This window comes from Pristis pectinata, chromosome 27 (genome assembly GCF_009764475.1).
Source record: "Pristis pectinata isolate sPriPec2 chromosome 27, sPriPec2.1.pri, whole genome shotgun sequence".
NCBI classification, from domain to species: domain Eukaryota; kingdom Metazoa; phylum Chordata; class Chondrichthyes; order Rhinopristiformes; family Pristidae; genus Pristis; species Pristis pectinata.
In genome coordinates this window covers 20,361,296-20,384,551 of record NC_067431.1, presented here as the reverse complement: position 1 = coordinate 20,384,551, position 23,256 = coordinate 20,361,296, and the positions used below count along the sequence as shown (strand labels likewise).

At 42.9% G+C, this 23,256-nt stretch overlaps 1 protein-coding gene across 3 annotated transcripts in view; it reads left to right on the top strand.

The window, feature by feature from the left end:
• Positions 1 to 18,774, top strand: part of fxyd6 (FXYD domain containing ion transport regulator 6) — a 34,707-nt gene extending 15,933 nt beyond the window's left edge. For 2 of the 3 annotated variants that reach the window (XM_052039928.1, XM_052039927.1), the window contains 8 exons: positions 5,279 to 5,332; positions 7,770 to 7,793; positions 8,753 to 8,773; positions 9,435 to 9,509; positions 10,001 to 10,037; positions 10,845 to 10,894; positions 14,620 to 14,666; positions 18,140 to 18,774. In XM_052039928.1, the coding sequence (XP_051895888.1) occupies positions 5,284 to 5,332; positions 7,770 to 7,793; positions 8,753 to 8,773; positions 9,435 to 9,509; positions 10,001 to 10,037; positions 10,845 to 10,894; positions 14,620 to 14,651 (288 nt within the window). In that variant the 5' untranslated portion in view covers positions 5,279 to 5,283 and the 3' untranslated portion in view covers positions 14,652 to 14,666; positions 18,140 to 18,774. The remainder of the gene's footprint in view (positions 1 to 5,278; positions 5,333 to 7,769; positions 7,794 to 8,752; positions 8,774 to 9,434; positions 9,510 to 10,000; positions 10,038 to 10,844; positions 10,895 to 14,619; positions 14,667 to 18,139) is intronic. The other variant, XM_052039929.1, reaches the window with a different exon arrangement.
• Positions 18,775 to 23,256: the final 4,482 nt, after the last annotated feature.

Here is a 23,256-nt window from a genome sequence, read left to right as displayed (position 1 = left end):
ATTCATTTCAGGAAAAACAAATTTATAAAGATATTTCTCACCGGTACCCTCCAGAGTCCAGTGATCAACTTTAAACTTGAATAAGTTAGCCTGGCATTTAAAATCATTTGGGAGCCTTTTCATTCCTGACTGCAGGGTGTGGCTTCCATGTATTAATCATTGAGTATAAAATCAACCCCATTATATCAATATGTTGCACAGATGAGATGAAAAATGACAACAACAGATTTTGTGTATGCCCCTGGTTAAATTGGCACTCTTTCATTCTCATTTTATTATTTACCTCAATCCACGATGTCCTTTTTTTAGCATTCAGAAACTAAGGAACTCAAAGTATGGTAAGAATGTAGAACTTTATCTAGAGCAGTTCTAGAGCTAGTAGAGCCGATGGAGCTGGTGGAGCTGGTAGAGCCGATGCCTCACAGTGCCAGACACCTTGGGTTCAATCCTGATCTCCGATGCTGTCTGTGTGGAGTTTGCATGCTCTTCCTGTGACTGCCTGGGTTTCCTTTGAGTGCTCCAGTCTCCTCTCACATCCCCAAGACATGCAGTTTGGTAGGTTAATTGGCCACTGTAGGTTGCCCCTAGTGTGTAGGTGAGTGGCAGAATCTGGAGGGAGTAGTTGAGAACATGAGAGAATAAAGTGAGATTAATGTAGGATTAGTGTAAGTGGGTGGTTAGTGGTCAGCATAGACTTGGTGGGCCAAAGGGTCTGCTTCTGTGCTGTGGGATTCAATGGCTCTATCTCTTGAGGAGTGATTTCATTCAAATCGTATTGAAGGTGAGACTAACCATGCACAAAGGAAAAAATATTCAAAGGTTATCCCAATGGAGAGAGGTGAGAGGATGTTAATGCAGCAAAAATGGTAACGTAAATGAGTTGGGCCAAATGGCTTGTTTATCTGATGTAAATCATATAACCTAACACACGCTAGTTATCAACGTGGGCTTTGCCATGTATAAGACGGTTATATATACTGTGTATTTCCTTCACTATCTGAATGCCTTTATGTAGAGAATGATGCTCTTGAGAAAAAGGTTCACTAATGGGTATATTTTCTATCCATTACCTGTCTAAGCACTAAGAACCCTTCATGCTGGGAAAGTAGTGGATGTAATGGAATCAGCTCATCTATCAACATCATAGCCAACGGCAAGGATACACAAGAGGAAATCTAGAAAATTACAGATAAGTGACACAGCATAGAAGGACACCACTTGGTTCTTCATATCTGGACTGTCCAACTAGCCCCACTCCCCTCGTCCTTCCCCAAGGCTTTGTATATATTTCCATTTATCTATTTGAAAGCAGTTGCCCACTCACCTTGACTCCAGTTGGTAGCTAGTTATTCAGTTATTTAAGTTTAGGATCTTTGCCAACTCCATTGAACTATAGCATCTTTCAAAGGAAAGACAATTTTATTTTAACCTCATGCTAAAGAAACAACACCTCAACATGAAGCATCGTTGATCTGAATCACTAATCTTGCTCTCTTCCCCAGAGGTGCTGCCTTACCAGTCAAGCAGGCGAGCATACTTCTTTATCCCAAGAAATATTCCTGCAATCAATATTTCCGATCCTCTTGTTGGAGAAGTTAAATGCCGATCTGGGTGACCACGTTATAGAATACCTCTGTTTGGTCCACAAGAGTGACCCTGGGTGACTGTAACCTGTCACATTGATTCTCCATCAGTCCTATTCCAATTCTTGCTTTTGTTCTCTTAAGCTGTTCCAACGAAGCCCAATGTAAGCTCAAAGAACATCATTCCTTCTGTCTACACACACTACAGCCCTTGGGGCCCAACATTGAATTCAACAATTTCAGATAACCAACCTTTCCAGTTTGTGTCAGCAATGATTAGTTCTGAAAGATCAGAGAATGCTCGCCTGCTTGACTGGTAAGGCAGCACCTCTGGGGAAGAGAGCAAGATTAGCGATTCAGATCAATGATGTTTCACGTCGAGGTGTTGTGAATGGGGAGGATGGTGCTGTTGATCTGAGGTGTCAATCCTGTGTTTCTTTCCCCACAGATGCCCTCTGGCGTGCTGGGTGTTTACCAGCATTTTCTACTTCTGTTTCAGGTTTTCAGTGTCTTCTGTTATGCTTTCTAATTCCTAACCATTTCTGGTGTAACTCCATTTATCTCTCTCCTTGGATGCTGCCTGACCTTCTGGACATTACCAGAACTCTCCTTTATTTCAGATTTCCAGTGACCACTGTGTTCTATGTGTCACCATTCTAGCCATGTGGTTTGTTCCTTTCTCCTATATTCTCCTTATATTTACACCTCCATCATTCGGATTAGCTGCCACTGGCAAACCTTTTTCACCCTTGCAGTCAATAGCAAGCGGCTTCATTGATTTTGTCTTGACTTCAACCCTATCGCAAACATTCCCACCCCTTTCCCTTCTCTGTAACTTAAAACATGACTCTTTCCTTTCTTTCAGATTTACAGCATCTATCATTTTTTTTGATTTTCAATATCTGTCCTTGTAGTCTACAGGCTGACAGAGACAACAGGTGGGAAACAAACTTTACCAAAAGATTCTGAAGTCACCTTTTGTGAGTCACAGTGGAATTGCCGTTCCCTTATGATAAACGATAGGCCACTGCAGACTGATATGTTAGGGAATTACTTCACTAAAAAGGGGCTGTGAATCTTTCAAGATCTCTACCCAGAGGTCTGTGAATTCTCATGTGCTGAGTACATTCGCAGGCACAACCCTCCCCACCATCGAGGACATTTTCAAGAGATGGTGCCTCAAGAAGGTGACATCCATCACTAAGGATCCTCAACATCCGGGACATGCCCTCTTCTCGTTACTACCATCGGGGAGGAGGTACAGGAGCCTGAAGACCCACACTCAATGATTCAGAAACAGCTTCTTCCCCTCCACCATCAGATTTCTGAACGGTCCATGAACACTACCTCGTTATTCCTTCTTTTTTGCACTATTTATAGTAATTTTATATCTTTGCACTGTACTGCTGCCACAAAATAACAAATTTCATGTCAAATCAGTGATAATAAATCTGATTCTGATTCTGGTTTAGATTGACAAGAGTCTCAAGAGATTGATTTGCTTCTACTCTGTCCTTCTACACAATAGAAATTGACATCTAGGTGATCCCAAACATTATTTCTGCATGTACGGTACAAGCAGAAAGATAAACATAGAAATGTTGAAAATAGGAACAGAGGTAAGCTTGGAAATTGTTCAATATCATCAAGGCTGATCCTCTCTCTCAATATCATACTCTTGCTCTCTCCCCAAGCTCCTTGATGACTGCATCTAAAAATTTATCTATCTCCTTAAAAATATTGACTTGGCCCCACTGCCCTCTGAGTGAAGAAAGGTCTCCTCGTCCAGACCTAAATCTCTTGCCCTGTAACCTGAAATGGTGGCCCTTCATTCGAGATCCTCCATCTGGGGAAAACATACTCCCCATATTCAGTAGGTCGAGCCTCATCAGAATTTTGTAAGTCTCAATTAGTTCCTCTTTCACTCTTCTGGGTTCCAGTGAATACAAATTTAGTTGACTTAAATTTCTCTTTGTATAGCAGTTCCACCATCCCAGGAATCAGTCTGGTGCACCGTCACTGCACTCCCTCAATGGCAAGTGTATCCTTTCTTAGGTAAGGAGACCAAAGTGCACAGTGTACCCAGATGTGGTGTCACCATGGCCCTGTACCAAACCCCCCTTACTCATGTACTCAAAGCTTCTTGCCATGAAGGCCAACGTACCACTCACCTTCCTAACTGCTTGCTGCACCTCAACCAAGTCTCTTTGCATATCAACACTTCCCAATCTAACACCATTTAAATAATACACTACCTTTCCGTTTTGTTTTCTTTAAAGTGCATCAGTATTGAGAGAATATACCTTTGTTTCCAAGTATCAAACAAAAGATGAAATTACGAGGCACCTATCTGAATTATATAGAAGTGAAGATACTGTCAAGTGGGAGATGCAATTAATAATGTCCTCAGTCAATGAGATAATCAGGCAGTAAATCTGATTTTAATGTTGACTGAGGAAGGAATGTTGAAGACAATGAAAAAACAACAAGATGCTTAGGATGCTTCTTCAGGATTTGTATTTGAGGAGGTAAAGGGAAAATGTAACGAAAGCCAAATGTAGATGACCAGAGAGACTTGGATGTCCATGGAACCCTTGTTCGAGCAGGTCAGATGTGTTGCCACAGAATACTTGAGGTTACTGCTTGATATAAGAAATGGGAACCTTTTTCCAGAACTTTTATAAAGGAATGGTAAGACCATAAATACTATCTCTGGTGCTGGGAGGATTTGAGAGGTTAAAGCAAATTTACAAGGATGCTGACTGGATTGAAGAAATTTAGTTATCAGAGACTTTGCTGATTTTCCTTTTTGTAGAGCAGGGCAAGCTAAGGGGGCATAAGAATTATGTTTAAAATTATGAAAGGCATAATATTTTCTCCACATTTTTTCACAAACTTGGGATCAATCAAAGTGCTTCACAGCCAATGAATTACTTTTGAACTTGTGGTCACTGAGACAATAATGGGATATGCATTTTTGGACTAGTATTACACATGTGGTTAGGGCAATAAAGTGGAGTAATGGCAGCGAATGTAAGAACAGGCTCGATGGGGCGCATGGTCTACTCTCACCATCTTTTGTGTACTCAATATGTTTGAAGCTGTGATGTTATCAAGAGATTCTTTAGCAAGTAATTTGAACAATTATTTACCAGTCAGAATTCAAGTGGAAGATAGAGTTGCTGACTTTGCATGGCCATATTCTAGAGGTGTTATCACATGACCTCTTGCCTTCAACACCCCCACCTCCATAGTCCTGTCATTGGTCTTCTGACTTCCCCGTTCTTGTCACACCTTGTGTCATAACCCTGGACTTTTCATTGCCTAATTAATGGCCTCCAATACCTTTGTAACCAAAAAATCCAAACTGATTGAAATTTCTTAAAACAACAATTTTGCTTTCCCCTTGTAACTTTCTCCCAGGTTTTGCTTGTGGCAGAATCCTAGAGAATCCTTGGTTTCTAAGATTGGCTCTGAGACATTGGGGAATAGAAGAAAGAGATATGGTAAACAAAACCCATGGTCACTGAGCTTAGCTTGGTGCTAACCCAGTAGTCTGGGCTTTAATCACATTGATCTCACTGTGTGCAGGAGATGTGCTGAAGCATTCACACTATTCTCTGACTTTGGTTAAGACACGTTTACCTGTTCTAAGAATCCACTACATTTGAAATTCCAATCTATTTGTTTTCTAGACACCATGGAAGTGTACTTGTTTGTTCTGTGCTGCGGGCTAATTCAAGTAGCTGGTAAGTTATGTATCCAGGTAACTGAGGGCTGTCGTATGTATCTCCACTTCAATTGCTTTTTGTCACTTGGGTGACCAGTCTGGCATAAATAAGGTGGAGACACAAGAGATTCTGCAGATGCTGGAATCTGGAGCAACATGCACAAAGTGCTGGAGGAACTCAGCAGGTCAGACAGCATCTATGGAGAGAAATAAACAGGACTGGTTCTGCTGAAGGGTCTCGACCTGAAACATCGACTGTTTATTTCCCTCCACAAATAAGATGGAACTTGTGTTCAAAGAGAAGTTCCCAAACACATGCACAACTGCACATCTCCTCCTGAGTGAAAGGACCCTGCAAGAACTGAATGACACTGTCCCTTGTGTACGCAGGAAACCTGACAATCACTGTCTGGGTTTCATTCAATGGAAGAAAACAAGCTTGAAAACTGAACCATAATCAGGCAACGGGCACCTAAGCACTCTCTTACAGTGAGGGAGAGGGGAGTATTGAAGATTGGTTTCCTGCAGAGTTCATCTTTGTTAGCATCCTTTGATTACAGGAGGATCTCTTCAATGGATTCTCTGAACTAAGAGTCATAGGTCCATCTACAACATTCTAAAAGCAGTGAGGGCTCAAACACTATCATTGTGTATGATCTGTGGGAGTATTGGTCTTGAGCTTTGCTGAGATGGTTCAGGAGTTCCATATGCAACAGCTAACAATTCTCAGCATAGGTGCCAATAAGTACTTCAGGAGCGTGGAAGTCCAGTATATTCTGCACATGCTCCATCACTGGACTTGCCATGAAATCCAGCAGCAGAGCAGAATCTTGCTGAGATTCCCCGGCTTCTACGCTGGGAAATCCGCACTCAGATTCTGACAAACCCATTCAGTTGAATGGAAGATGGAGAGGTGGGGACAAATAAGGCAAGTTATATCTTTATTTATTTGTGTTTTCTTTAATATTTGTGGTTATTTAAAAGTCTTTTATTTGATTTTTTAAGAAATATTTTTGTTTTTTAAATATTTGTTTCAATTTTAATGATTAAATGTTTCTACAAGATTCAGAAATATTGACAGCTGGCAATATTTGACAGATTTGACAGCTGGCAGATGGCTTTGTTGCCTGTCAACACCTTCCGTGTAGTTTTGTGAGCAAGCCTATTCCGGCCTACATAAATCTCCCGTTTACAACGTCCAGGGCTCTGCCAGAGCCGAGAGCCCTCCTACTTGAAGCATCAGAGCCAGTGAGAATGGCCTTCCGTATCCAGCAAAGCTAAGCTTGGGAACTGGGGAAAATGCAAACCATGATGTCTCAGCCCCCACTCACGTTTGCGGTTGTCAGGTCTTGTTTCTTTGTAAGAGTAAATTCACATTATTCCAGACTGTGAGAATATCCAGATATGAAATTTAAACGAGATGCCGGATTCAAATAGCAATTAAATTGTAATATCTTGGCATTCCTGTGCCTTACTATTTCTGCTTCACTGTGCTTCTGTTCATCTCCCTCTGCCTGTGTTTCTCGCTCTCAGGCTCTGCTCATTCTTTGTTATTGCAGTTTAAGCTACATCCGACATTCCCAGAATTTCCTTACGGAAGGAGACCACTTGGGCCAGTGTGCCTACACCAGCTGTCAGAGCACATCCATCAGTCCCATTCCCCCACATATCTCCCTACAACCCATTCTCTCTCACATGCCCATCAACTCCCCCTTCCCTCATTCTCCTGCCACCCATCTACACTAGGGGCAATTTACAGTAGTGAGTTAATCTACCGTCACATCTTTGGGATGTGGGCGGAAACCAGAGCACCCAGGGGTAAACCCACATGGCCACAGAGAGAAAATGGAATCTCCATACAGACAGCACCCAAGGTCAGGATCGAACCTGAGTTGCTGAATCTGTGCAGCAGCAGCAGAGCTACCTGTGGCAGCACTATGTGATTCCCACTCTAATACTGGGATTGTGGTCAGCTCAGCAAATGATTCTAGATAATTCAGGTGTATTATCTAGAGGTAGGTTGCATTCAAATGTATCTCTCAGCATCTGTAGTACAGCATCACTTTTGTTTGAATCATTTCGTACACTGTCACGTGGCCTCATTCAGGAAAATAACCATGCTCCTTTGTTACTGCCCTTTCCTCATGTTTTGTATACCACTTCGATATACTGTAATTCAGATACCTGTGTGGTCCTGTCTCTCTGCTTGTCTCTGCTCTGTTGCACAATTGAATCCTTCATGCATTACAATTATGGGCTTCTACTGAAAAGCACTTGGATACTAATCATTTATGGTATGGCCCGTACATACGTTGTACCCAAGGCACAGAATAATGCTTGTAAGGTTGTCCATTTTTATTGAATTTCTATTGAGGTCCATTATCAATTGGAGTTGTATTGTGTAGAAATCTGGATATAATTCTACCGTTGATCACTGACAATTCTTTCCTTTGCAGTTGCTGGAAATTCGACTGACATGGGTAAGCTTCTTTTCATTTGCATGTGTTTAGTTTTCCTTCTAATGTATATTTCACTTTCAGATATTCAACCTAGGGGAGGATTTTGGTGATAGAATTGTGGGGGGCTAGCAAAATGTTATCATCGACATGGTTATAAGGCAATATCCCGTTGAGCAAGGTAATATCCTGCCAATCAATGCTAATTTGGCCAGTGGAAATATCATTCACACACCAGGATCTACATCACTCTTACAGTAAAAATCTTATATCTATAGTACTGCTCAAGGGAGTCTGATTGCAGTGTGACATGTTTATAAAGGACTTTTTTATGCTAAAAGTGAATATTGGAATTTGCAATGGAAATATAAAAATAAAGGCAAACCAAATGACTAAAATCAATATAACATTTCTACACTCTCGTTCCAACAATTATCCATTGCCTGACCCAGCATCATGAGGAGAGGGGTGGGAACCTTTTTATACCCAAACTCTAATTGGGTTGTGGAATAAGTCGACAACCATGGCAGTAAGCTTTCCGAAGAGACTTGGTGCAGCTTTGGAGAGGGATAGAACTGAGGGATTTGGTGGAAAGTTGGGGCCAAAGGTTATGCTGAGAAGTGAGGTCAGTGGAGTGAGGGATGGAAAGGTGGGTGGTTGTGATTGCAATCTATCAAACTGGGATAGTTGTGTGCAATAGGAGATGCATGGTTTGGGATTGCCGTGTGTACTGGGAGATGTGTGGTGGAGCAGTGAGCAGTGTGGTGGGAGGTGAGTGTGCTGGGGGATGTGCAGATACGCTGGAGGATGGTTGTGAGCACAGTGAGATGGATGCTCGCATGTGTGGGGCAAAGGAGAAAGTTCTTTTTGCCTCTTTCTGCCTATTTTCTGGTAACCTAGGGGTGACTGTTTATGAGACATTGTTGCTGTAAACTCTGAACTATTATTTTTGCTTTTCCTTTACTCGCACTCAACACTTAAAGGGAAAGATCAGTTTTATTACGGTGAGTGGCTCATTTATTTGTTCCTCTGTCTTCCTTTTCATGAAAATTACTTGTACACTGTTTTTTACATTGTACCCCTGGTTTCCTGTACCTGTCCAAGGGCCAGGGCACAGTCACTGACGTTATTTTTCCCAACAGTTAGTGGAATCTCCCCACCTCCTTAAACAGTGGAGCAACACTGACAATCCTCCAGCCCAAGGATGCAACCCTGAATCTAAAAGGGTTTGGAAAGTTATGACCAACGAGTCTACAATTACCCCATTTGTCTCTGGAGTGGAGCCCATCAACTTAGCATGCAATCCAACCAAAAGTCTATTGAGAATGGAAATCCCAACTACACCACTGCGGTCCTATTGCGGGAGCTGACTTACACACTACTCGCTATCCTCTAGCATACTTGATTCAGAACGGGCTGGCACTGAGAGTGATTGTGCTAGACTTAATGACAGCTTTCAAAAACTAATTGAGTAACTACTGAAAGAGTAAACTTGTATATCAAGGGGATGAGGTAAGGATAGGATTTCTAAGGGTAAGGGCTAATTGGTTAGCTATTGCCTCCTTCCCTGCTTTCAATGATTCTTCAAACATGTCATGACAAGACATCTCTCTTGAGACTCACTGGGTTTGGAATCAGACAATAACTGTGGTGTTCAACTTGCAGATTACGAGACTCTGCGGATTGGAGGCCTGGTGTTTGCTGTCATACTCTTTACTCTTGGCATCCTACTGATCTTGAGTGAGTAGTCAGGATATTTTCACTTCTCCTGTTATTATTCTTTATACCTCCATAATTTAGAGATGGAATAGAAAGCTACATTGTCACATTGGCATTGGATATAGTGTGGATCGGTGAGGGTTAAGAGTTGGTAAGGTGGTTAAGGTGATTGATTGGTAAGGGGGTTAAGGGTCACGGGGAAAAGGCAGGAGAATGGGGTTGAAAAAGAAATCAGCCATGATTGAATGGCAGAGCAGGCTTGATGGGCCGAATGGCCTAATTCTGCTCCTATATCTTTTGGTTTTATGGACTGAAGTACTTCAGGGAGCTCCGTCACACAGTGTGGATGGGTCAGTTATACTGTGTAGGTCAGGGCTGCCCTGATCGAATAGGCATGGGTGGTAAACTATTCTCATTAAATAGAAGAATAAAGAGCTGAATGACCTTTCCTTTCCCTCTTGCCTCCTTGGTCCAGTTATGCCAGGATGTCTCATTCCCGTCTTTTCTTGCAGGTCGAAAGTGTCGTTGCAGCTTCAACCAGAAGCCCAGGTAATGGCCCAGAGCAGCTGGGAGGGCAAGTCCAACAGAGCTGAGTGTCAGAGGGCAGCAGTCCCTTGTACAATGTGGCTCAGTCACACTGTTGCCCTTGGAGACAACCATATGTCTTGAAGGTTATTTATGTCCACTGTGTTAACTATTTCCTCTGGTAAGGTTAACAAGGGTTCAAAGATCAGAGCGCATCCAGATCAAGAGAGCACAACCTTAAAATTGGAGCACCACCATTCGGGAGTGAAAGCACGCAGTAATTTTTTCACTCAGCTGGTGATGAAACAAACTATCCACCCCAGCCCATCCCCAACAAATGCTGCAAATATGACTAACAGAATTTTCAAGTAGAGCATTGTGAGTTAGATACAGATAAACGAAGTTGTTCAGATATGATCTAATTGAATTAAGCAACGGGTCTTGTTACCAAATAGCTGACTCCTGTTCCCATCTGATTTTTTGTTATTATTTCCAGTTACAGTAAGTGAAAGGACAAATGATCCCAAGATAGATGTTTCTTCGTTCATTTCTGGCCAGAGTTTTTGGGACGGTGTAGAGGAATCTTTAGTCTGTATCTAATCTGTGCCATATCTACTCTGAAAGTGTTTGATGGGATGGTGTAGAAAGATCTTTATATCTAACTGAGATATAGCTGCATCTGCCCTGGGAATGTTGGACACTATGCAGAGGACTTTTTATTTGTATTGGCATTGGTGAAGCAAAAACACGTAAATGTTTTCTTGAAATTCGGATCAATCCACAGTGGTGCTCATGTGTTCTGATACTCTCCTGTATTTCCCCTTTCTCTAGGTCACCAAATGACGAGGAGGCCCAAGTGGAAACTCTGATCACCAACAAAGGTGAGGGAGACATAACCGATCCAGATGGTGAGACCCAAACAAGGGAACCTTGCAATAGACCCAAACTGTGAAAAGGAGCCATTACGTTCAACGAATGAACTAAGTTCGCCCAAATTACCTTCCTCATCAGGCAGGCCATTTGTTGCCATCATGTATACAAACAGTGATAGACTGGAAAGACCCTCTGATCCACAAAGCCTATCCCACTGAATTGTAAAACTTTATACATCATAATACACACTCTATCCCCCTCAAAACCCTATGACCTGAGGGAGGCAAAGACCTCAGGCTACTTTAATAGGAATTTCTTGTCAGATATTTTTGGGCAATCAAAGTTAGTCCCAGAGATTACATTGGCTCTGATCTACAAGCACTTCCCCCTAATAATACTGGGCAGCACCAACATCTTGTGTAAGGTAATCCACAGCTCAGTCAGTACCTGTGCACTGTGGCTGCAGCATGTAATTGGTAATTAGTTTATTATTGTCACCTGTACCAAGGTACAGTGAAAAACTTTGTTTTGCATGCCTTATATACAGATCATTTTGTCACGTCAGTATATTGAGGTAGCACAAAGGAAAAGCAATAACAGATTGCAGAAAATAGTGTCACAGTTACAGAGAAGGTGCACTGCAGGCAGACAATAAGGTGTAAGGCCATGACCAGATAGATTGTAGGGTCAAGAGTCCATCTTATCGTTCAAGATGTAGATGTATCATCTACAAGGTGTACTGCGGCAACTTGGTGTGGCTTTCTTGATCACACCCCCCCAAACCCAAGACCTCTGCCACCTCGAAGAGGATGGCAGATATACTGGAATATGGAACCTTATTTTCTCTCCAAGGCACATTCCATCCTGGCTTGGAAAACATACTGTCCTTCCTTCTTCATTGCCCAGTCAACATCCTGGAACTCGTTAATCAAATGAACCACCTTCGTACAACAGTTAACAACATAAGGACACTGGAAGCTGGAGCAGGAGAAAGCCAAGCAGCTCCTCAAGCCTTAGCCACCAATCAATAAGTTGCAGTCTTGGCCTCAACACTATTCTCCTGATCTCTCCCCATACCTGGGACTTCCTGTAGTTCAGGTGTCTGTCAGTCTGCACCTTCAGAATATTCAAGGATTCTGCATCCACACCTTCGGGGTAAAGAACTTCAAAGATTCACAACCCACGGAGAAGAAATTCCACCTTATCTCCATCTATAATGGTGATCCCTTTTTCTAAAGCTAAGCCCCCAGTTCCAGATGCCCCCTCTGAGGGGAAAACATTCTCTCAGTCCCCACCCTGTCAACTCCCCTCAGAATATGTTACAATAAGATCATCCATTGTTCTTCTAATGTCCATTGTATAAGCCCAACCCACAAAAACTTTCATCACATGTCAACCCCTTCATTCCAGGAGTCAAATTAATGAACCTTCTCTGCATTACCTCCACTACAACTATATCCATCCCTTAACATGGAGACCAGAACAGTACTCCGGATGCAGTCCCATCAGCACCCTGTGAAGATGTATCAAAGCTGCCCTATTTCTATACTCCATACACCTTGCAATAACTGCCAACATTTCATTGGCCTACTTCATTACTTACTGTGCCTACAAACTAGCTTTGAGTGTTTCATGTACTCGGACTCCCAGAAGATTTTGTAGTCTTATCCCATTTGCTTTTTATTCTTCCAAAGTGGATAAGCTCCCACTTTCCCACATTTTATTCCATCTGCCAACTTCTTACCCCTTCACCTTGCAGTAGTCTTTGTGTCCTTCTTGCAACTTGCTAACCCATCTACCTTTTTATCATCAGCAAATGTGGCTGCAGTACACTTCATCCAAGTCATTAATATAGATTGTGAATAGTTGAGGCCCCAGCACAATCCTGTGGCCAACTTGCCAACCTAAAAATGACCTATTATACTATTATCCTTACTCTGTTTTCTGATACAACACCCAGAATGCTGGAGGAATTCAGTGGGTCAGGTGGCATCTGTGGAGGGAACTGGACAGTTGACATTTTGGGTCGAGACCCTCCAACTGCACTGGCCCTCCAGTCCTCACCTGAAACGTCAACTGTCCATTACCCTCCATAGATGCTGCCTGACTCGCTGAGTTCCTCCAGCAGATTGCTCCAGATTCCAGCATCTGCAGTCTCCTCCCTCTGTTTTCTGATAGTTAGCCACTGCTCTGTCCATGCCCATATATTAAGCCCCACACCATGTCCTCTTACGTAAAAACAGAAAATAATAGAAACCCTCAGCAGGTCAGGTAGCATCTAGTGGGGGAGGGATAGATAGAACAAAATGCTAAGTTAAAATGAAAATACAGCTGTAACAAAAGGAATATCTCAGAGTTGCTGTGAGGATAAACCATTGATGAAGTTACCTGGTTGATTTAATGGGTCTACCCAGACACTCCTGCCTGTGAAATGGAAGTGGACTGTGCGGGACTAGAAGACTACAAGGCTGTAAAGGAAAATCTCCCAAGGAAATGAGGACCTTGTCTGTCTGAGAGACAAGGACCTGATGTTCACTGGTGGGATCTTTGCCCACCCCACCCCCATCCTCCCTGCAACTGAAAACTAACTAGTTTTCTCTCTTTCCCTGTACTGATGAAGGATTTTTGAGCTGAAACCTTAACTCTGTTTCTTTGTCCATTGATGCTGCCTGACCCACTGAGTGTTCCCAGTATTTTCTGGTCTTATTTCAGAGTTCCAACATCTGCATTTTCTGTGAATTCCATGCACTCTTGTGCAGTAATCTTTTAAGTGGCGCTTTTCTGACTTCCTGCTGGAAATCCAAATACATTACGTCGACCACTTCCCCCTGATTCACCCTGCTTGATATATCCTCAAAGAATTCTAGCAAATCCATCAAACACAATTACTCTTTCATAAAACCATGTTGACTCTTCCACTTTAAGGTGGCAGCTGCCTCCAGCTTCTCAAGGGTAGTTGGAGTTGGACAATAAGTGCTGGGTTTGCCAGCAACATCCACAGCCATAAATGACTCAAAAATAAATCCAGCTGTTGCTTGGAGGAACTCAGTGCATCACAGTCAAATTCCTGAACCTGTTCCACAGCCAGCTGGTCTCTGAAAACTTGTACGGATGCACATTCTACACCATTATTTGGAATCCCTCAATGAGCTCAGCACTTGCGAAGAACACTAGAGCCGGCGGCAATCTGCTTTTAAACTGCATGAGATAGCCCCCACCAGAATTGGCCAGCAGCAAGCCATAGTCTTGGACTGCTGTGATTTTTGGCAAAAGATATCTCTGAGCATGAGTATTTACCAAATGTGAGTTTTGTTCATCAGCAGGCAAAAGGCTTGAGAAGTGGCTGTGAGAGAGCGAGGATCTTTAATACTGGTCGTGTATTGAAATGCTAAGTTAAAATGAAAATACAGCTGTAACACAGTGAAATATAAGTAACAATACATCCACTATTTGATTAGTTTTGTGCTTGAGTAATTTGAGAAATTGTTGAGCTGTGCATTATTTGAATTATTTGCATTATTTGAATATGAAAGGTAGGAGAGTGAAAGAAGCGAAACCTAGTTAAACTGAAAGGCAGTTGTTCACTATAATAAAGTGGGTAGGTGCACATGGCCATTGAGATCAGTTCAGCTCTGATGTACAAGGTTCTGTATTTCATCTGCTCCTCATTCAGGCCCGATCTGTGTTATAAATGACGTGACATTAACCCATGTTCCTTTCTTTTTGGTCAAAGCAACAGAAGCAGCAGCCAAGACAGAGAACTGATGAGAACCCATCATGGTAAGAGCCAGACTCCACTTATTTCCCTGTCATCATGCACCATTTGGTGCTATCTAATTCTAGGAGGACTCTTGTTCACCTGGTGGAGATTTCCACAGCACAGTTCAGGGTAGGTGGCTGATGGGATACATTCTGTCTGGCTTCCTGAGCCAACAACAGATAGCATGATCATGGTGCCCCACACAACCACCAAACCAGGTTCAGTAGGCAGCAGATACAAGTCAAAGAATGCCTTGCCTTTCTGTTGCAACCAATGAAAATGTAGTAACTGTTGTCAAGTCTCGCTGCATTACATGTTGACAGGGAAATCAAGGAGAATCATGGCACAGTCTGTTTACAAAGTAATGGCCTGTTTCTGGGATCAGACAGTTGGAAGCCTTAACATTGCGATCTGTCAATAAAACAGGATCTCTAGGAGAGTGTTCAGCTGTTGGTATTGATCTATATGTGGAAGAAGGAGGAATCTGGAGCCAAGAGCATCCAGCCACGTCCTGGGGCATAGAGTTGATTACACAGGATCAGCCTTGTCTCAAATGGAAATGATCTTAGCCGCTGAAGTCAGAAATTTGTGGTTTTAACCCCTACGTCAAAATCCCAAGCACACAAACCAACCCTTGAATGCCATGGCTGGAGACTCTGATCTGTAGGAGGTTTTGACTTTTGGATCAGATGTCAAATCCAGGCTCTGCCTGACTATCCAGTGATGCACAAGATCCAACTCTCATCACTCCTTTAAGCAGTCCCTCAGGGTTAAGGATGACTTGCTTCCATTCCAGTTCCTTCGTTCTGAAGTGCTTGATACACCAATGCAGGACCCACAGATTTACCACAGATGAGACAGGAGGTTCTTGATAGGCTGGCCAGGTGGATAGCTTCAGAGGTGACGCAATCCTTCTACATTTTACACTGGGCTTTCTGTGGGCTTTCAGTGAAGGGACTCAAGGTTCTCGATGTCCTCCTGAATGCTCCTCCTGCATGTTGAATGCTCAGAAACCAGGGAATCCCAGGTGTCAATGGGAATTACACTTCCTCAAGGAAGGTTAGAGGCATCATTGAATCGTTTCCACCATCCCCGTACTCTCCTCCTGTGACAGAGCTCAGAATAGAGTTTCTGTTTTAGAGTCTGGTGTCAGTCATACAAGTGATGTACCCTTCCCCACTGAGCTGACTAGGTGTAATTAGGGCTTCAGTGCTGGGGATGTTAACCTGGGAGCGAACACTGATGATGATTTACTTATCCTGAAGTTGGAGATTTTTCCAAAGACAGTGTTGGTGGTACCAATCCAGTGCTTTGAGGAGCCTGTTGTAGGTAATCCATATCTCAGAGGTGTACAAGTGGGCAGTGATCATAGCGCCCAGTGAAACATAAGCTTTGTGCTGGATTTGAGGTCTTGACCTTCAAACACTCTTTTCCTCACACATCCAAAAGTTGCTTAGACATCTTGAAGATGATGGTGAATGGGATGTTTTCCAGGGTCATGTGATGGGCCATTATTCTCAAAGGGTAGTGTACAGTAGGGGCATGCACTTTGATAGAAGAAATAAAGGCATAGATTATTTTCTAAATGGGGACAAAATTCAGAAATTGGATGTGCAAAGGAACTTGGGAATCCTAGTGCAGAATTCCCTAAAGGTTAACTTGCAGGTTGAGCCAGTAGTAAGGAAGGCAAATGCAATGTTAGCATTCATTTCAAGAATATAAAAGCAAGGATGTAATACTGAGGCTTTATAAGGCTTTGGTCAGCCACATTTGGAGTATTGTGAGCAGTTTAGGGCCCCATATCTAAGGAAAGATGTGCTGATGTTGGAAAGGGTCCAGAGGAGGTTTACAAGAATGATCCCAGGAATGAAAGGGTTAACATATGAGGAACGTTTGATGGCTCCGGGCCTGTACTCGCTGGAGTTTAGAAGGATGAGGGGGGATCTCATTGAAGCCTACCGAATATTGAAAGGCCTGGATAGAGTGGACGTGGAGAGGACGTTTCCAGTAGTGGGAGAGTCTAGGACCAGAGGGCACAGCCTCAGAATAAAAGAACATCCCTTTAGAACTGAGATGAGGAGGAATTTCTTTAACCAGAGGGTGGTGAATCTATGGAATTCATTGCCATAGATGGCTGTGGAAGCCAAATCATTGGGTATATTTAAAGAGGAGGTTGATAGGTTCTTGATTAGTAAGGGTGTCAAAGGTTATGGGGAGAAGGCAGGAGAATGGGGTTGAGAGAAAATAATTAATCAGCCATGATCGAATGGCGGAGCAGACTTGATGGGCCAAATGCCTAATTCTATTCCTATGTCTTATCTTCTCATAGTCTTATATTTATGTTTATTTAGGTGCAAAGAAGACAGCTTTAGACCGCATATTTGTCTGTGTGGATAACAAGGACTTAGCATGCACACATTTCCTTGTTAGATATCCAACATATTAACTATCGTAGCAAAAGGAATAAGACAGTCCAAATAAATCCATTAGGGAAATCAGGAAAAACTCAACTTACCCAGAAAGTGGTTAGAAATTTGGGGTGGGGGGTGGGGGGGATGTTGTTAAGGGAAATAAAATGCCTGGATTCAAGGAGAAACTAGACCAGCAAGTGGAAGATTATGCAATGGAATTAACTTAAGATGTATGAAGTCATATGGAGCATTAAGATTGGAACAAAGATGTTGGCTATTTCTTTGCTTTAAATCTATAGCTATATACAGAGAGGGGCATGAATTGTTCATTTGTTTCCTCCCATCATAAACTATGCTTGACTACAAGGTGGCACAGACTTCCAACACTGTACCTAAACAGGAACTTACTCCTAATTATCCACATAGAACCTTGGATTTCAAGTTGGGGTGTATGTCCCCTAGAGAAGGGTGTGGCAAAGTTAAACAGAGGAAAACAAATATGAAAGTAGATTTTATTCAGTGTTTATAACTAAAGTGGAGAATGGAGTAAAGGACTGAAAGTACCTCCAGGATGGGATGTAGCAAAACAGGTTTCAGAACCTCTAAATGTGACCAGTCACATCTTATAATAATGGAGCGTTTCCAGCAATTGGATGGATAAGATCTTTATTAGTCACATGTACATCGAAACACACAGTGAAACGCATCTTTTTGTGTTGAGTGTTCTGAGGGACTGCCCGCAAGTGTCGCCACACTTCCGGCGCCAACATAGCACGCCCACAACTTCCTAACCCGTACGTCTTTGGAATGTGGGAGGAAACCGGAGCACCCGGAGGAAACCCACGCAGGCACGGGGAGAACATACAAACTCCTTACAGACAGCGGCCGGAGTTGAATCCGGGTTGCTGGCGCTGTAAAGCGTTACGCTAACCACTGCACTACCCACTTCCCAAAATGGAGATGTGATTTCCAGGGGAAGGACCAAATCAGAGGAAGAAGGAGAGAGGAAAAAATAATTTGCAAAAACAACTCCCAGCATGTAATTACTGTAAGTACCTTAGATCTCTGCTTTCTTGTAACAGGGACAAGTCAATTAAAGACCCAAAGGCTATGAATTGATTGCTTCTTGGACAGGTCTTTGAAGGCCCATGACTTCGCTCCTGACAACATGAGGACTCGAAGCTTCGCTCAGTTCACTTCACGGTTCTTGACTTAAAATGTATAAACAATGATAACAGTAAATGATGTATGAATCTTGTGCTGTACCGTTGGATCATTGCATTTTACCATGTGCTGGTCATCCTCAAAGTGTGCAGTTTTGTCGGGTAGTTAATAGCAGTTGTGTTTAGTTTGATATTTTCCAGTCTTGCCAGATTGTACTTGCGTAACCGTGGGTGGGTGCATTTGTGTATGTGTGTGTTTGTATATATACACGTGTGAGTGCATCTGGGGAAATATGAGTAGGGTGGGGCTCAGTGTTACTCCATCCCTTCCACAATATGGTGGTGTTGCAGTGATGTCTCTGTGTTAAATAGAGTGTGTTTAATGTCGGTGTATAGCACTGTGAATCGGTCACTGTGTCTGTGTGCGCTGGTTATTCAGTGACCTTCACTCACAGTTGAGCTGGTGTGAGAAAGGACAGTTGTAAAATAAAATAAAGAAGATTGCCAATGATACCTTGAAAAATAAAAAGAAGTTACTAAAATTGACAAATTAACAGTTGTTTCTTCTGTTTGGCTCAAATTAAATCATAGAAAGCTGCATTTTCATAAGAGGATTTAGTCTTAGGTTATGTTCCAATGTGAGCTACCCAGATCAAACAAACTATTTCAAAGGTTTAATTTTACAATGAAGTTCATAGAAACATTAATCTAGTAACGCCAACAAAATCCCTCAAGTGTTTCGAGCTAGTACTGGTTTTGGTCATTGCTGTATCAGTACTTGCTCCATTATTCCTATTGCAGCTCAATGAATATTAATGACAGGAAGCCCAATGAATTGGCTTTCAGGGGGTCAAATTGTAAGACTGACCAGCTCTCAAAAGTCATCTATTGCTTGTGTGTTTCCGTCAAATGGTTGAAGGTGTCTTATATTTTGTAAAAAGAAACACCTTGATAAACAAAACTCTTTAAGTTTAGGGAATGTCTTAATACCCTACCTTTCAGATGAGATGCTAAGCTGAGGCCTTGCCAACATCAGAGATCCCATTTGGCAGTATATTGTAGGGGGTGAGAGACTCTGGCCAATATTTATCCCGCAACCAACATTAAAACAGGTTATCTTCTCTTCAGCAACACACAATGCGCTGGAGGAAGTCAGCAAGTCAGGCAGCATCTATGGAGGGAAATGGACAGTCGATGTTTCAGGTCAAGACTCTTCATCAGGACGGGAAAGAAAGAGGGGAGATCACCAGTATAAAACGGCGGGGGCAGGGGGTGGAGCAAAAGCTGGCGGGTGATAGGTGGATCCAAGTGAGAAGGGGGTGATAGGCAGGTGAGGGAGGGGGAGTGGGAATTATGTAAGAAGCTGGGAAGTGATAGGTGGAACTGACAAAGGGCTGAAGAATGTGGAATCTGATAGGAGAGGACAGTGGACCATGGAATAAAGGGAAAGAGGTGAGGGTAACCAATGGGAGGAATGTGTGGGTGACGGGCAGATCAGGGGAGGGGAAAAAGAAGGGGTGATAGGGATAAGGGAAAACAAAGGGGGGGGCAGAGGGGAGTGGTTGCCGAAAGTTAGAGAAATCAATATTCATGCCTTCAGGTTGGAGACTGACATGGCGGAATATAATCTACGTCTAGCCTCAATTTAGTAGTAGAGGAGGCTGTGGACAGACATGGTGTGGGAATGGGAAGTGGAAATAAAATCGCTGGCCATCAGGAGATCCTGGCTGTTACAGTGGACAGAGTAAAGGTCCTTGACGAAACCCAATCCGCATTGGGTTTCACTGATGTAGAGAAGGCCACACCGGGAGCACCGGATGCAATAAATGACACGGATGGATTGACATGTAAAGGACTGCCTCACCTGGAAGGACTGTTTCAGGCCCTGAATGCTGGTGAGGGAGGAGGTGTAGGGGCAGGTGTTATCTTCTCTTCATCTTATTTCTGGGATCATGCTATCCACAAATTGGCCATTGCATTTCCTACCTTCTGGTGGTAATTAAATTTTAAAATATTTCACTGGTTGTAAAGCACTTGGAGACATCCCAATGTCATTAAAGATGCAATAGACATAACCTTCCTTTAAATTATTGTTCACTCAAACACATACAAGATGTCACCACTGCTGAGTCTTAATGCAGTTTAACAGTTTCATATGTCTGGTCTCTCTGAATTTCATTTCAGTTAGGGTAGATGGTAACAATTTTTTCCCCATAATGGGGGTATCTACGACAGGAGGGCACAGGTTTAATGTGAGAGCTTTAGAGAGGATCAGAGGTTGGTTGGAAACTGGAATGCACTGACTGAAGATATGGTGGAGGCAGATACTCTCATAACTTGAACGAATCCTCTAGACAAGTACTTGAGTTGCTGAGGCACAGAGGTTATGAATCTAATGGGGGTAAGTGGGATTAGTGGAGGGAGCTGCAACAGGGAGCATGAACGTGGTGGACTGAAGGGCTTTGTCTCTGTGCTGTACAACTCTATGACTCTGAATGATCATCAATTTACATTATAATCTGAACCAAATGTCTGAGGTAAATGGGTTAAATTCATGAGTGAATGTTAACTGGGATTATTGCAAGGTGAGAAGAAAAATGGATCTGTGGGGATAGCCAGGAACTAAATAGGTTAAAATGGTTTTATGTGTCTAGAATTTTCAGTGCAACCTGAAGAATGCATTGGAATGGTGTTAATGCAGTAGATCGACAGCCATTTTGATTACTCTCCTGCACAACAAAATTCACTTGTTCACTTGTTCAAAATTCACCAAGGCCTCAAAAACATACAGCCCCAAGTCCTCTCCTGAATCCAAGCTCGGGGCCCAGTTGAACGGGTGGCTGATGGGGGCGGTGGTGCCACATGGATGTGGATGGATGCCTGAAGATCAGGCCAACTATGGAGATCGGGGGAGGGAGACTGGTCAGCAGCATGAGACTTGAGGGATTGGGAAAAGCAATGGGAAAATCAGGGAAGCGGGCATCATTGTTGAAGAGAGGGAGATGGAGTACTGGCATCAGGATTGGGGATGTGGGAAGCACAGCTTGTGCGAGTAATGTAGAGGAGGGGCTGGAGATTAGAGGAGCTGTAGGGAGTGCTGACTTACATACGTTTCTGATTTAAGTTACCGCAGGACCCCCAAGTCAATCTTGTGGGATCAAGGCTTGTTCTTCTGGGAGTGCCCTAACACAGGCACAACATGGTCAAAGTCCCCTGCAACCTTCCAAAAGGAACATCATATAAGAAATAATATGTGGCTTTAACAAGCCAAAGAAAAGAGTTGGAGTTGACCCAGAAACTGCTGCCAATGTAAAGTGTTCAAGGTTAAATTGATTTTCAATGACATCAGACTGAAAAAAACAGTTGTATGAAACGGAATTTCTAGGCAAACAGAATACTGTCCAGAACCTCAGTGAATAAAATTTAACACATACAAACGCTATTCACTGAAAGCAAAGGTGGTTGGGCTGAAATAAATTAATATTGTCAAACTATGAAAGAGTGAAGTTTAAAGATATCTGGGAGTTCAGTAGATTTAACACTGCTGGTCACTGCACTGAACAGATTCAACATCCCCTGTCACTGGGGAGTGCTAGTGGAACTCAACACTCTATCTGAAACCACACTGGAGACATCTTAGCTGAGGATTATTTGCAGTATTTGTCCAAATTGTCCCAAATCTCCAATCAAATACTCAGCCATTTACAGACACCACTTGATACAGATTCATTCTCTCAACAGTACAGAGCAGGTTAATCAGGATCAAATTGAGACTGACCCACCAATCCCTCAAGGATGCTGTATGTCAAACATGAAACTGAGTTTTCCCTCTCAAAATGTTGATTAAATTGACCTGCTGTCAACATACAACAACTCATGTTTTTATTTTTTTCAGCTTTGGGAACTTTTTTCTCAAACCTTTGTCCTTGACGATGTTACCCCAAGAAAAAAACTTGCCAAATTTTTCACTAAGATAGGAATGAAAGTGACAAGTAATAGAAACAAAACTTTGCTGAGAGGCATAGTGGGGTGGGGTGGGGGGAGAATTATGTGGACAAGGGATATTTGGACTGAAGGGGGCTGGGTGTCGAGATGAGGTTCACCATGGTGGAGAACAGGCAGTTCAATGGAGCTCGGCAGTTAGGGGTCCTCTGCTTCACACATTTCAGTTCAGCAAAGCAGAAAACTACAATCAAGGACACCAGTGATGGAGCAGGTTAAAGCAGACTGTACAGCAAAGATGACTAATTAGTCATTTAAATCTGCAGCACTCAATTAAATAGGATCTGGAGAATATGGAGAATGCCACCACACTCCTACAAGTAAATCATGTAATCTTTTCCATCCATCTGACCCAACTGTGTCATAGAATCAGAGCATCACACAGCATGGCCACAGACCCTCCAGCCCACGGAGATTATGCCAACAATCAAGCACCATTTAATCCAATTTTATTCTCCATTCCCATCAGCTCCCCTCAGATTCTACCACCCACCCTCACACTAGGGGTAATTCATCAATTAACCTACCAACCTGTGCATCTTTGGGATGTGGGAGGAAACTGGAGCACCTGGAGGAAACCCTCAAGGTCACAGAGAGAACATGTAAATCCACATAGTCAGCACTGGAGCTCAAGATTGAACCTGGGTCTCTGGTGATGTGAGGCAGCAGCTCTGCTGCCTTAATACATGTGTACCGTGAAACCAAGTGCCACGTAACATTTCGCTCCGTTGCTGTGCTCTCCTGAATAACTTACATTGCCAATAGCAACAGAGTTAGGGGTTGTCATTTGCCAATTTCTCCAACACAAGGACAGCAAATCACAAGACACACAAAATTTAAATGGCCCCAACCTGCAAGTGGGCAAGAACCACTATGATACTGGGCTTTAGGGTCGACTGTGTCAGGATCATCAACAAATACTTAGGTTTCTATAGTGACTTCAGCACATTAAATCATCTCATGATGTTTCTCAGACCATTCCCTTTTCTCTCTTCTCCCTTCTGGGAGAAGATACAGGAGCTTGAAAGCCCGAA